Here is a 15,155-nt window from a genome sequence, read left to right on the forward strand (position 1 = left end):
AGTTCCCTTTGCAGCCGACTTAGCTAAAGCCTGTGGAGGGAGATAAACCCAGCCTTTGTTGAGGGCAGCACTGCCTTCGTGCATCTCGAAGATTCCTTTCGGATCTTCCGAGGCGTTTATCTCCCTCTGGAGGATTTAGTGGCAGTCGGATTCAGGTAACGTACATGGTTCTGGTCCAGAGGAGTTGGTTGGGAGACCTCCTCTCCAGCAGGCTGGAGTGAGAGCCAGGTCAAGAAGCCAGGCTGCGGCCCACAGCCCTCCAGCACGGGCACCCAGGGTCGGCAGCTGGAGGGATTGTGGGTCAGCCTCTACCCTGAGCCTTGGGGTTGGGGGAGGTGGGGAGGGAAGGTGGGGTGGAGGCTGAGTGATATGTAAATTATTTACTGGAGGCCTGCAGGCCAGCATCTGGTGCTGATTAGCAAAGAGAGGCATGTATTGTTCTGTTGTGCTTGTGAGGCTTTTTAGGAAATTGAAGTTGGTTGTGTTGGGTTTTGTGGTGGGATGGGGGGAATCCAACAAAGCCTTGGAGATTTCTTATTCTGGCCTCCCTCCCTGTCTACAGCCAGGAGGGCAGTGAACCAGGAGAACGCCCCACACCTTCAGTGTGTCACACTGTAGTCACAAGCTACAAGTGGCTGCAGAGCACTTCAGGGGCACTGATTTTTTTTTATTTTTTGGGGGGAGGTCCACACCCAGCTATGCTCAGGGATCACTCCTGGCTCTGCACTCAGGAATCACCCTGGTGGTGCTTGGGAGACCATATGGGATGCTGGGAATGGAACCCAAGTCAGCCATGTACAAGGCAAATGCCCTACCCGCTGTGCTATCACTCCAGCCTCCGGAGCATTGATTTTTTAAAATTTTATTTTATTTTATTTTTTTTTTTTTTTTTTTTTTTTTTTTGCTTTTTGGGTCACACCTGGCGATGCACAGGGGTTACTCCTGGCTCTTGAAATTTACATGTATATTGCCACGTAATGGCGAGTGCTCACCAAATTCAGCAGTGCTGTAGCTGGTCACTGAGCTGTGTCCCCCAGGCCAGCAGCCTCGTCTTCACTGCGGAACTTCCTAGAATGATGCAATTCCAGACCCCATCCCAGACCAACTACATTTTAATCAGACCCTCGAATGATTCAATTGCACGTTAACTATAAACCCAACTAGGATAGCGCTAACATCTGAGGCCTGGCTGTTCAACCAAGTTTCCATGAGAGCTGCTCACTTGTAATTTTTGCTGCTCAGGATTGGCCAATGTTAAAATACCTTTTTTTTTTTTGGTTTTGATTTGGGGGCTACACCCTGAGGTACTGGATGTCTATTTCTGGCTTGGTACCGGAGGGCCTTGAGGTTCCCCAGGATTGAACCGTGGGCTCCAGGCAGGCACTCCAGCCCTGGGAGCCAGCTCCCCGATGTTAAATAGCTGTAGGTCTATACACAAGCTGACAGTTTTGAGGCCTTTTATGTGTAAACGGGGCCCCCACTGAGGACTTGCCCGACTTACAGACAAAAAAGCCACTTAATAATGAATCTAGGTAGCAACCCCAGCCTTGCTGATTCTCAGTCGCTATGATATTCTGCTTCTCAGGCGTGTGGCACTTCACAGGACACGGCCTACATGTGGGCCTCTCAGAGTTTGTTAAAACTTTTGTCCATTGTGGGCCAAAGAGATAGTACAGTGTGTGGGGTGTTTACCTGGTGGCTAACCCGGTTCCATCCCCAGCACCTTATACGCTTTCCCACAGCCCTGCCAGTTGTGACCCTTCAGCACAAAGCCAGGAATAAGTCATGAGCACAGCCGGGTGGGACTTAAAAATCAAAACCAAACCAAGACAACAACAAAAAAGACAAAATAACAATTCCGAAATTCATAAAATGTGGGGGTTTTTTTGTTTTTGTTTTTTGCTTTTTGGGTCACACCCAGCAATGCACAGGGGTTACCCAGGAGTGCACTCAGGAATTACCCCTGGCGGTGCTCGGGGGACCATATGGGATGTTGGGAATTGAACCCGGTTCGGCTGCGTGCAAGGCAAACACCCTACCTGCTATGCTATCGCTCCAGCCCCATAAACTGTTATTTCTGGTATGGATATGCAGCTTTGTCAGAGGTCTGGGCCTCCAAAAGGGATACCCTTACTTTTCTGATGGGAAGATAACTAAATATTGCTGCCTGACTAGGCCTTGCTTAGGATGCTGAAGCCACAGTTGCCCTGACATGGAGGCTCAGGTCTCCAAACCCAGGAATCGGCTCCTCCAGCCCAGACCCAGACCATTTGGGTACACAACCACGCCAACATGTCTCTGCTTTCTTCTTTCTGATGCTAGAGTCGGGGAAACCTCACCCCGCTCATCAAATGCTAGGTGGGAAGCATTCTGGGTCTGTTTGTCTGAGAACTGTTGTCGGAAGCCCAGATCGGGTCAGAGTGTGTGGTCCTGGGCAGGACCATGAGGGCCATAACCTGTCCGATGTCTTAAATTCCCAGGAGTCGGGATTAAAAGTTAACCAGCCAGCCTCCTTTGCTATAAGGCTGAACGGGGCGAAAGGCAAGATCGATGCGAAAGTGCACAGCCCCTCGGGCGCCGTGGAGGAGTGCCATGTGTCGGAGCTGGAGCCAGGTGAGCGTCGGGCAGTGGCCAGACCAGCCTCCCGGGGCTTCCCGAGCCTGACGGGTGCTGGCTGGGGTCACGAACGCCACTGAATCCTCAAGTTCCCTCCGCTGTTTCCGGATGTTTACAAATTAGGGGTTACACACTTGCCAGGGTTCGGGAGATACTTGGGGAGATCAGGTCCCTTTATTTTTTTACAAATCATACTTTCTTTTCTGTCACTTTTTACATTTCGTTCGCATGCCTTTCTTGATAGTTTTCTCCCATTTGAACAAATTTTAAGAGTTTGAAAATTAGATGTCAACCTTTCATCATGAATAAGTCACATGTCAGCCTCACTTCACTCTGAGAGAAAAGTCAACCAGTGTTCATCTGTAGGACCAGAGAGAAAGTACGATGCATGAGGCACTTACCCTGTATACGGCCTCCCAGAGTCTGATCCCTGATATGGTTCCTGGACCCTGCCAAGAGTGACCCCAAAGCAAAAACGGCATTTACTTATTTGCAGAGTTGGGGCATGAACTCAGGGCCTCACGCATACGAGGCATGAGCTCTGCCACCAGCCACATCCCCAGCCTGTCCGTCAGAAACTTTAGAGAGGTGAATGCAATCTTTTAGGGCTTAAGAGCATCAAAGATTCTCGCCTTCTAACTTCAGCCACGTTGGAGGTGACTGTCCTGTCTGGGAAGTTTTAGGTGTCAGGGACCTGGCAATTAGTTAAGTCTGAGGAGATTTGATTCCTGTGATTACCAATAGCTCAGGAGAATTGAGAAGCAAATGGAAGGGAAGATTAGAACTGGAAAGGAAAGAATTTCCACCTCAGAAAGACCTGGAGGGCTTCTCAGGGGAGAGGACACTGAATGCCAGCCCAGTTCCTAGGAAAAGGTGACTGCCCCATGGCACTGATGCCCACCTTGCTCTGTGGCCATCTGCGGCCCAGGTTCCTGTTTAGACATTGCCCTCCTGCTGGGCAGAAAAGGAAGGGATAGAGCAGAATCTCGGAAGGAGCACGTCTGGGCAGCAGGCGGTTGGGTCAGATCGGGTTTAAGCCCCACTGCAGGACCGAGGTTGCTTCAGAACCTCTGCTAGATCAAGGTGATCGTGCTGGTGCTTCTGATCAGCAAGTGATTCTGCCATTTCACAAGCAGCCAGGAGGACTGGAGCACAGGGAACCACAATGCCTGGTGGCCAGTGGGCCCTGGGAGTGAAAGGGGAAGAGAATTCAGAAAGGTTCCGTGCAGTTGGATAATTCGTTAAAGTGGTGTTTGAAATTCGCCAAATTAGTTAACAACCAGCCAGAGGTGGGCAAAGGTGTGTCACGAGCTTGCAAAATCTGATGTTTGGGGAGGTTTCAAGTGTACAATTAGGAATACTGAATCTCCCCAGCTTTGGGACTTGGCCCGTGAATACAGGCGTGTCCCGTAGCCCTCTCTGACCCATTATGGGGTCGGATATAGCTGGGAGCCACAGTAAAGATGCTGTTAATTGCCAGTTTGAGAACATCCAACTCAAACCCAACTCACTCAATAAAGGGGTTTATTACTCCTTGAAAGAGACCCCTGACACCCATAGTAAGAACATTCAGGACCTAGGATAGACGTCAGCAACAATTTGACTCAACCATGCAACTATTCCCACAAGTCTCCAAATATCTCTGTTCTTTCTTCTGCATGGTGGGCCTAATTCTAACACTCCTTCCTCATGGTGGTAAAATGGCTATGGCAGTACTAGTTTTCCCATCATTACACCATCTCCATGCAGAGACACTTGCTGCCCTGGACTTTTTTCCCTCAGGAGTTTAAGGTACTCCTTTCCCAGAAGTTCCCAGTAAACTTCCTTTTCTGTCTCATGGAACATTGAGCAGATATGTTCCTCCTGAATCATTTCCTATACCCAAATGCCATGCACAAACTGACTTAATACTTGGAAAAAGACGACCTTACTGACCCCTGGGGGTGGAGTTGGCATCCCCCGGAGCACATTGCCTGTAAGAGAGCAGGGGTGCAGCCCAGCTGGGGCTTCAGGGAAGTGCAGTGTTACAAGGGATGGAGGTAGGGGTGCGGAGAGAGGGCACAGGAGGTAGGGTACTTGCTTGCATGCTGTTGTAGCAACTGCAACCATAGTTGAATCCCTGGCACCATATGTGGTCCCCTGAGCTCCATCAGGAGTGACCTAATACCCTCCCGCCTCCAAAAGAAAGTAAACATAAAGGGTATGGGAGACAGTGCCATGTGAACAGTCGCCTCTTAGGAAAAGTACTAGAGGAGGAAGAGGAGAAGGGTTTGGATGGAGTTTGAGAACAAAATTGCCAAAGGGGATAAAGGCCACCCAGAGCTGGGAAGAGGCTGGGACTGGAGAGGCAGGGAACAGGTGGCGTGTCCAGAAGGGAGGACTGGGCTGCTGGCACGCAAAGGGGCGTCCACTCCAGGCGTCCATTTCAGTTCTGATCATCTCGCCACATTCTGTATGCAGACACAGGGCGTAATGCCCAGCCTCCCTGTGGGACATTTGCTAGCTTGGGGCTTCATTAGGGGTGTTAGTGCCCGCTGGAACTCTCAGAGAAAGAAACTTCACAAATGCATTTTTCAAAAAGGAAACGTTCTTCTGAGACAGGCCCTTAAGGATCAAACAAGGAATTTGAGATTTACCCCAGAGGGCTGACTAGGACCCCACAGCAGACCTATCTGGTTTTAAAGCTCCCACTGGGTGCAGGTGTCCAACAGAACCTTGTCTCACTGAAGATTTGGAATTGCCGACCATCGGGCACCTGTCTCACCGCATGCCTCTGCTTGCTCCCGTAGATAAGTACGCCATCCGCTTCATCCCGCATGAGAATGGCGTGCACACCATCGACGTCAAGTTCAACGGGAGCCACGTGGTTGGAAGCCCCTTCAAAGTGCGCGTGGGAGAGCCCGGACAGGCAGGGAACCCGGCCCTGGTGTCTGCCTACGGCTCTGGACTCGAGGGAGGCACCACAGGTAACCCAGCACTCCCGCGTCGCATCCTTCACGAAGCCAGCCCTGGGCTCCGCTCCCAGGCCTGGTCCAGGGATGCTGGAGCCACGCCCCGTGGTGGCCACGCCCCCTGCAGAGCTGATTGCAGAGATGTTGGGATGGATACAGAAGGCAGGAGGACTTGTCAACGCGTTCTCATGCCTCGTTCCCACGCTGTCTGCTCCGGGGGTGGCACACTGACAATCGTGGGATATGCGTGATTGGGAAAAGCATAAGTTACCGTGAGGTCTTGCTTCTGATCCTTCCCTCTACACAGGCCCAGGGACACAGCCCGAGGTCAGGGGTTCTCTCCCTCTGTCCCTCTCTCCCTCTCTAACTCTCCCTCTTCCTGGGTCATTTGGTGGCTTTGACCGGTGAGTTCCTTTGGAAGGTAGACAGAGATTTTTTCCTTTTTTTAAACAGAAATAATTTTAGCAGGGTTGGAACAATAGTACAGCATGTAAGGTGTTTGTCTTGCATGCAGCTGACACCAGGTTCAACTTCTGGCACCCCATGTGGTCCCCCAAGCCTGCCAGGAGTGACCCTTGAGTGCAGAGCTAGGAGTAACCCCTGATCACCCCTGGGTGTTGCCCCCAAACCAAATACTACTACTAATTTAACATGCCTCGTGCTGTAGAACTTGCTTTTCTCATCTGAAATCAGAAGATCGTCCTAGGTCAAGTTGCCCAGCCCCTCCCCACCTCAGCAGCTACATGCGGGTGGGCACTGCGTGGTGCCCCTTGGCTCAATCTCTGGGGAGTGCCAAGGCGATGAGCTTGTCCTCTTACTGCAGGGGAGGCTGGAACCTTGGCCTCCCGGATGGCATCTGTGGGTGGGTGACACTCGGCTCTCCAGGCTGCCACAGGACAGCATCTCAAGCCCCCATCCCCTGCCTCTTGGCTACCTGACACCCGCCCTGGGAAACAAGTGTCCGGTGTGGCCAGGGGGCCGTGCCCAAGTGCAGGGGTGACTGACACGTTGGCTTGATGCGCTGGACTCAGGCCCATCTAGCTGCAGACTGCTCTCTGGGCCAGGTGCTCACCCTTTGGGACAGGCCTGGGAGCGTTTCACTCTGGATAATGCCCATTGTACAGGGGCTGAGAGTGAGGCACAGGTTGCAACGCCCCAGCCTGGCACAGTTGAATCAGTCCAGGGTTACCGCACCAGAACCTGTGCTTCTTTACGCCTAACTTGGGCTTTCTGCCAAAGTGGCTGGCTCACCCCCAGGCAGGGGTGGCATCCCTGGTCCCCTTTGTGAAGTATCTTCAACCAAGAACACTGTTTGCCAACCTCCGCCTTGCCCACCCCTCCCCCCCGCTCTGCAGAGTCTAGGTGGCCACACCGGCTTCCACCCCCAGCAAGTCACCCATTGTCCAGGAGCCACAGCAGGAATCAGTCCAGACTCCACAGAGCCCCTGGGGTCCCCTGGGGGGCTGCCAGCCACTGCCTCGCCTTCCTGCTGGGTCCGCATGCGCAGGGCCTTTTCCTGCTTCCTCTGGGCTGGCCTCGCCGGGCCTCAGGAGCTTGGGTTTCAGACGGCTGCTGACAGGAGGAGCTGGTCCCGCGGGGAGAAGCCAGGCGAGAGCTACAGAGCACGCCTGTTTCCAACCCTGAGTAAATACTCCTGAGAGGGGAAGGCGGCGTGTTTTCCTAGCCCGCCTGCGCCCAGGCCTTTGCCCACAGGCCCATCCCGAGGTGACACAGCTGCAGTGTGCGGGGAATGAAAAGGTGCCTGTCCCGGCTGCTGGAGGGCCTGGCACCCGGGCCTCGCCCACCGCCTCCGTCCCCGTGTTTTCATGGCTGAGCTGTTGTACCTCTTGGCCAGAGCTTTAAATGGCCCATTCTGCAGGTTTGCGAGCAGGGGAATGTGGGGAATTGGGGGTGGGGTGCTGCTGCAGGGAGGCTGAAAGGTCGGGAGTGAGAAGGGGGGTCCAAGCCCCCAAACCTCCCTCACCCCTGTGTCCCTGATAACGGGGCCGATGAGGTCGCACTGAACACTGATCAGTCATACACGCGCCTCCTCGGGCTGCAGCTGTGCCCCTGGTGCAGCTGGAAGGTCCTGCCTGGGGAGACGCTCCCGCCCCCAGGCTGGGCACAGCTTCTGCCCAAACCCGGGCTCTGGCTCCAGCTCCTCTGACCCTGCCCGACCCCAGCACTGTGATGTAGCAGGAGTGGTCACACCTCACTGGGTCTCGCATTTCTTCTCCTCCCAAATGGGGCTGAAATGGGACAACCCCCCACAAAGATGGGTGCCCCCAGGCGCCACTTGCCCCGGAATTGTTTGCTCCCCTTTTCCTCTCCAGGGGAACTGGGGCTCCTTTGGGCTGCAGTCAGGCCTTCCCAGCTGCAGTTTCAAAACATCTTTTCTTTGCGAGTGACCTAGGCGCGACCCCCGAGCACCATCGGGTGTGTCCCCAAAGCCAAACAAGGACAACAGCATCAACAACAGCATCAACAACATCTTTTCTTATCGTTGCCTTTCAGCTACTTCCTAGAAATGCAGCCTGGTTGCTGGCCACGGCCCCTCCTCCAGCGTCCTCTCCCCTCCCCCTAGCACCATCTCCCCTCCCCCATCTGCCGTTTTGTGAGGGGTTACTGGGCTGCGCGTTTACAGAGGAGGATGAGCGAGTTGGGGGCCTGGGTCAGGAGACCCGAGAGCTGCCAGAAACAGCTGGGTTGTGTTGGGAGTTGCACAAGAGCAGCTCCTTTGTTTTATTGATAACCAGGACAATCATTCTTTCACTGGCCTAGCAGCTATAATTAACCCAAAATAGTTCCCAGCTGGCTCCACATCCAGCCTTGGAAAAGCACAGCCGTCCTCGGGCTGCTACGCCAGGGGTGTCCCCTAGAGGGCGCTGGAGCAGGCGTGCTGCTGGGGCCTGGGCCCTGCTCAGCCACCTCCCGTCCCCTGCAAAGGGGCCTGGCGAGCAGGAATGTCACCTGCCCAGCTCTCTTGTCCCAAAGCAGGAGCCCTCGGGGTGGGGGGCGGGGAAAGAGGTAGTGTGTGTCAGGATTGCAGTGAAGACATTCAACCCCATCAGTGACCCAAAGATGGGCTGTGCCTTGGAACCTCTCCAACTTGATCCCTCTCCAGTTGTAGCGCTGATGAAACCTCCCTGAGCCTCTGGGAAACAGGACTCCCCAAACAATGCTCAGCTCAGGCTCGTAAGTGGTGCCCCGGGACACAGGGAGCAGGCGCTGTTTCATGTTTGGAGCTGCTCATTGGGGTTCACAACTGTGCTGGGGAGGAAGGAGGAGACTCCTTGGCTTCCCCAGGCCCCCCAGGAAAGAAGGGAAGGGCAGATCAGAGGCGCCCTCCCCCCAATGCCGTCCTCGCCCGAAGCCAAAGCAGCACTTCAGAGCTTCTTGCCTGGGGCCACAGCTCAGGCCCCAAGAGAGGCAGGGCAGCCAGGCGGTTGGTACTCTTGGTGACACATCAGCCACACCCCTACCTGGGCCTGGTGCTCTCCCCGCCCTGAGTCTGAGCTGGCACCCCCCCCATAGTGACCCCCCACTCCAGGAGGGAATGTGTGGGTGCCTCCCTCACTGGGAAAGCACCCCCAGTCCCACACGCACCCCTCGTGGCTCCAAACCGTTCATGTGGCATCCCCGCTTCTCCCTCCTAGGTGTCCAGTCTGAGTTTTTCATCAACACCAACCGAGCAGGGGCTGGAACATTATCTGTCACCATCGAAGGTCCATCCAAGGTGAAAATGGATTGCCAGGAAGTTCCAGAAGGGTACAAAGTCATGTACACCCCTCTGGCACCTGGAAACTACCAGATTGCTGTCAAGTACGGGGGACCCAATCACGTCGCGGGCAGTCCCTTCAAGGCCAAGGTGACAGGTACTGACAAAGCACCTTTGAGTTTTTCTTCCCCTGCCCCTCCCCCACCCCTCACCCCCCGGGAGCCAGACTTGTCTGATGAGCAACAGCACAGGTCCATGGGAGACACTTCCGGTGACACCAGGAAGGTCACTGTATTCTGAATCTTGAATCTAAAGTAGTACGGATCAGTTTGGGGACTGAAGCAATAGTACAGCTGGTAGAACACTTGCCTTGCATGTAGCTGACCCAGGTTTCCCTGGCACCTCATATGGTCCCCGGAGCCCCCCAGGAGTGATCCCTAAGCACCGAGCTAGGAATATATCCTGAGCACCACCAGGTATGACCCCTCCCCCCAAAAGAAAGGAGGGGCCAGAATGATAATATAGCAGGTAAGGCACTTGCCTTGCATGCAGCTAGCCCGGTTCAGTACCCAGCATCCCATATGGTCCCCTGAACCTGCCAGGAGTGATCTCTGAGCACTGCCAGGTGTGACCCAAAAATAAAAAAAATAAAAGAAAAGGGAGGAGGGGGGAGAGGGAGGGAGATCGAGAGCGCAAAAAAAGAGAGGGTTACGTCCAAGGGGAGTAAACGCGTACTCCACACTTGTGGGACTGCAGTTGGGAAAGCAGGTTTTCTGTAACTCACAAGGAAAAAAAATATTTCTATGGTTGCCTAGGTCAGGGCCTGAAAAATTCCCCCATTTCTAATCTCCACTTTTAAATTAATCAAAGGCTGTGTTCAGTTTATCAAACTGTGCCTTGGGAACACTGGGGAAAATGCCAAACCGTAAAAGCCACCTCCGCCCTCCTTCCCGACCCCGTCCAGGCGCGTGTAGGAAAAGCACGCTCTGCCTGCAGCGAGACCGTCCACACCATCAGACAGTCTTTCAAGGAGAGGGAAAGGTGTGAGGCGGCAGTGGCAGTGGCTGTGTGGGAGGGACAGTATCTCTCTAGCCAAGGCCAGACTCAGCCACTTGCCTGGACAGTGGGATCATGTAGTGGGGGGCAGGGGTGGGGAGTGAGGCAGGAAGTGTGATATTCGCTCCCGGGCATGGGGGCAAAGGGTGGGGGCAGGGGGGCATGTGGGGGCTTTCTGTTCCAGGTATTGGGGTACAAGGGCTCTGCGGGGCTTCGGCCCAATACGTCATCCCTTCTGACTGGTATCTGCCCCCGACTCGGGTCCGTCCACTCATGCCCTGCCCCCACCTCTGTGTCCCAGGCCAGCGTCTGGTGAGCCCCGGCTCCTCCAATGAGACCTCGTACATCCTGGTGGAGTCAGTGACCAGGTCCTCCACAGAGACCTGCTACAGCGCCATCCCCAAGGCTTCCTCGGATGCCAGCAAGGTCACCTCTAAGGGGGCAGGGCTGTCCAAGGCCTTTGTGGGCCAGAAGAGCTCCTTCCTGGTGGACTGCAGCAAAGCTGGTAGGTGACAGCGTGGGTGCGAGTGGGGTGTTGGGGGGGTGTCGAGGGGTGGGGCAGACCACACCCTGCTGGCCCTCATGCTTCCTGCTCTGGCAGGAAACCCAGCCGTTGGCTAGTACCTGGCTGCACGATCCTCCTCCCTTTACATTTGACATTTGTTTCCCTTTCTTTGCCCTCTTGGTTCTTTCAGAGGGTCCTAGGGCGATGGGAAACAGGGCATCCTCCCCGCTACAGATTCCTTCCTTTTTCTCTTGCTTCCTTCCTTGCCTCTCTCCCAAAGCATCTGAGTCACTGGACCCTGGGAAAGTTAGTAAATCCCCTTCCAAAGTCAGTTCCCTCTTTCACAACGGGGTCACGATAACAGACCCTTCCTTAGAGTTCTTGCAAGAATGAATGGGAGCTAAAGTCTAGCATCACCCAGCCTTCAGATGCATGGGGGCCACACACTCGGTGGCTGTGCAGACTCGCAGGGGGCATCACCGAGTGCTGACAGGGAGGCTCAGGCGAGGAGAGGGGTGTGCTGTGACCTAGAGGTCAGCCAGCTGGGAAGAGAGGGGCAGGGCAGGGATCTGAACCCATACCATGAGTCCCGTGCCACTTTCTCCACCCCTTGAAGCTTCCAACAGCATCAGAGACCGCTGGCAGGCAGCTGTGGGGTCATCAGCTTTGGCTCCCACGTCCCCTCCTGTCCCTCTGCCCTTCACCGGTCAGCCTCATGGCGTCATCATCTCGCTCTGCTCCCAGGTTCCAACATGCTGCTGATTGGGGTCCACGGGCCGACCACCCCCTGCGAAGAGGTCTCCATGAAGCACGTGGGCAACCAGCAGTACAACGTCACGTACGTCGTCAAGGAGAAGGGTGACTACCTGCTGGCTGTGAAGTGGGGCGAGGAACACATCCCTGGCAGCCCCTTCCATGTCACGGTGCCTTAAAACGGCTCCCGTCACATCCTGGGCTGAGTTCTGGCGGTTGCCCTGGTTGCTAATTGTAAACTTGTTTTATACAAAAATCCTCCAGTCTGCTTGTGGGTCTGACACCCCATCCCGAAACCACGACTGTCCTCTGGGGCTCCAGACGGAAGGCCTGGACCTGACTCCTTAGGGGCGTGCTGGGCCTCTTCTGAAATGCCACCTCTCCGGGAGCTGGAAGATCCCCGGCACGTCCCGTTCACGGCGGAACTCTTGGTGGCGCAGACCAACTCGCGCCAACAGAGCAAGAACGGGGGCAAAGCCGGCGTTTTCAGAACTGAATTTGGCTGGTAGATTCATGCGGCCACGCGGACGGGGCTGGGGAGGGGGTGGGGAGGCGCCCCATCAGCTTGGCCTGTATGGTTGGCAGATGGTTCAGAACCAGTTTCCTCTCCTGTGCCCACGCGGGGGGAAGAGCAGCCGTGACGTGGACCCGGTCCGCTTTAATGCTCTGCCTTTCCCCACACAGCCCGACCCGCTCCCGACCCTTTTACCTCCAGGTTCCCGGAGCCCGGCAGCTTCACTCCTGTTTGTAAAATTTGTTTCAATCAGAGGAAGCTCAGCCGCACTGCCCAGGCACCCCTTGGTCTAACCACCTCTTGCCCTGTTTGTAAACCCACCTGCACTCTGTCAGCGCCACGCATCTCACCTGCCTGCGGAAAGTGGCCCCAGCTGACCTCACCCTCACCCTCAGCCCAGCAGCCCTTCTGACATCCCACACCACCCAGCCAGCCTCCGGGGCGCTTTTTCCTGGGAAATATCTATAGATGGGAAAGAATGAAATTATATTCCCTGCCACGTCGGCCTGCAAAGAGTGAGGGAACCGAGGGAGGGGGCAGGGACACGTCAGCCGCCGGGCGAGCCGAGCTGCATTGCAGGCAGGGAATGAGTGTCTGGCCCCGACCTCACGTCCTTGAGACTGTCTGGATGCACCACGGAAGGGCATGGCCTCCACCTTCTCTGCACCTTCCCCTAGATGTCACTGGCGCAGACCGAGTAGCTGACCAGACAGGTTTGCTGTGGAAGTGGCCACTGTCACTTCAGGGGCCTCTGGGGGTAGGATGGGGAGCAGATGGGTGCTGTTGACCGAGGGGTAGCGACAGGGGTGGGGGGAGGGTAGAGTATTGGCGAGAGCCGCCTGTCAGAAACTGGAGTAGCCAGAAACCTGGCGTGAAAGGACCACAAGCCTCATCACCCGGAATGGGGAAGCACAACTGGAATCCAATGCCAACTGTAAATTGTATCTTATAACTTATTAAACACCATGTTTGCTCCTTGACGCTCCCCTGCTGTTCTTGGGCGCGGCCGGTTCTGAGTACAAGGTGTGAGTGTCTGGGCCCAAAGGCTGCCAGTGAGCTGCCAGCGCAGACAGCAAGCCCGGCCTCTGCATCCCCCTCAGCCTTGCTTCTCTAGGAGCCTCAGTGGAAGTTTCTCAGTGGGAGAGTGAGGGGTGGCGGGAAACGAGGCAGCTCCAGAGAGATTTGCTGCAGCTTGAGTGGGTGCAGAGTCCCGGATGCACCCGTAGGATCAAGACTGCAGCCCAGCAAAAAAGACCGGAGGACAGAGGGACGTGCTTCGTGTGGGGGAGGCCCGGGTGCAATCCTTGGCACTATACGGGGTGCCTTGAGCACTGCCAGGAGTGATCCCTGAGCCAGGCATCTGGGGAGGAAAAGTGAAGGAAGCAAGGGAGCCTGCCGGACTGGTTGTGCAGGGGAGGTGGCATTTATAAGTTAATAGCACGGACTTGGACATCATGTTCTTTAGGGCCTCCACAGTGGCCAGGTCACTGACTGGGAGGCCTTGGGGAGTTGCTTCATCTCTCAGCGTGCCCCTGGGGGGCTGGGGGGGGTACTGGACGAGCGAAATCCCACGCACTGCTGTCCCAGCCTCTGCTCCCTAGGACCAAGCCCCAGGTTAGCCCTGGGGCTGTACACCCTCCCCCCCCAATCTCCCACACCCTTCAACCCCCTCCCCCGCCCACCCCTGCCCCAGTCAGACTCCCCTCCTCAGGGCGAAATCCACACACACCTCTACCAAAGGCTGCAGCCACCCCACCGGGAGGCAGCTCCCTCTGCACCTGGGCCGCTGCTATGGGAACCAGCTGTTGTTTGTGCAAACACCTTGGCAACTTTGAAACTTGACCCTGCACGGGCCAGGTGCCAGCCCTTGCCGATTTGCACTGGTTCACACTGCCCATTTCCTGGCGGGCCTGGCTGGGCCGTTGCTCCTGAGTGGTGGGTGTAGGGGAAACCACAGCTGCCCCACAGACATCCATCCTGAAAGGCCCTGCCCCCCTCCCCAAGCCAGGCCTCTCCTGCCTCCTGTTTCCTCTGCAGCCCAGGGAAGGAAACGTTCTGTTAACATGTCTCTGTTGCGAAGATTCGCAGCACTGGGGTCTTTCAACGCATATCCAAGTCTTGGGGCTTAAAAGGGAAGCCACAGTTGGATGAGTTTAGGATCGGAAGAGTCAGGCACATGGGGATTTAATTTCCCTTGGAAACTGAGTGACCTTCAAAATGGGCAGAAGAAAGTTGAATGGCAGAACACTTGTTCCTTGTCAACCTCCACCCTCACCCTCGTATGCATTTTCAAATGGGCCCAGAGCTGGGAATTTAAGGATCCTTTGGCCTGAGCGCCCCCTGCTGGAAGCAGGGGGAAAGCAGCGAAGAGGGTGAAGCTTTGGAAAGACACTATCCATTCTCCCCCAGAAACATGTCTTACTTAGCTCATTTTTGTCCCCTCTTCACCAAACTAAATCACGACTCAAAGAGAGAGGGAAAATGTCACAGCGGGGCAAGGCTGGGTTCCATTTTCCCCCTCTGTCTTTGGCGTAAGGACGCTGCCCAAGCGCGTGGTAGGAGGGATCTTGTCCACAATGGGATCCTTTTTGCTTTGTGATAAGGCTTTTGTCTGGGTCGGCTGGGCCCACAAGAGGCCAGCTCCTGTGCCAAGAATTTGGGGCGGCCCACCCCACACCCTTTCTCTCTTCCTTAAGAGTTCTCGCAGGCAGGCAGGCAGGCAGTGGGAACTCCCCAGGGCTGCCCTGTGGCCGGCGTCCAAGGGTGTTGCACTTTGGGACTGGCTTATCTCCCCAGGACAAAGCTCAGAGAGGAAAGAGCCTGGGAGCCGTTTCTGGCCCACTCACTCCTCAGCTGTGACTGCTGACTCCCCAAGGCACCAAGCTGCCTCTCCCTCTTGGCCGTTAAGGCCAAGCTTCTGCAGAACCCTGGGTGGGTGACTCAGAGAAGAAGAAAACCTTGCCAGAGGAGGCAAAGCCTCACTCAGGCCCAATAAAGGCCACCTGCACAGAACCACTGAGTGGGCAAGGCAGGCCTTGGAGG

The 15,155-nt window shown here is 55.6% G+C and overlaps 1 protein-coding gene across 7 annotated transcripts in view; it reads left to right on the plus strand.

Annotated features, from left to right (window-relative positions):
- The window catches only part of FLNB (filamin B), a 152,097-nt gene extending 139,015 nt beyond the window's left edge, over nt 1–13,082 (plus strand). For all 7 annotated transcript variants that reach the window (XM_004616480.2, XM_055134727.1, XM_055134728.1 and 4 more), the window contains 5 exons: nt 2,481–2,613; nt 5,406–5,582; nt 9,224–9,442; nt 10,643–10,846; nt 11,591–13,082. In XM_004616480.2, coding sequence (XP_004616537.2) covers nt 2,481–2,613; nt 5,406–5,582; nt 9,224–9,442; nt 10,643–10,846; nt 11,591–11,778 — 921 coding nt within the window. In that variant the 3' untranslated portion in view covers nt 11,779–13,082. The remainder of the gene's footprint in view (nt 1–2,480; nt 2,614–5,405; nt 5,583–9,223; nt 9,443–10,642; nt 10,847–11,590) is intronic.
- Nucleotides 13,083–15,155: the final 2,073 nt, after the last annotated feature.

This window comes from Sorex araneus, chromosome 4 (assembly GCF_027595985.1).
Source record: "Sorex araneus isolate mSorAra2 chromosome 4, mSorAra2.pri, whole genome shotgun sequence".
Taxonomy (NCBI): Eukaryota; Metazoa; Chordata; class Mammalia; order Eulipotyphla; family Soricidae; genus Sorex; species Sorex araneus.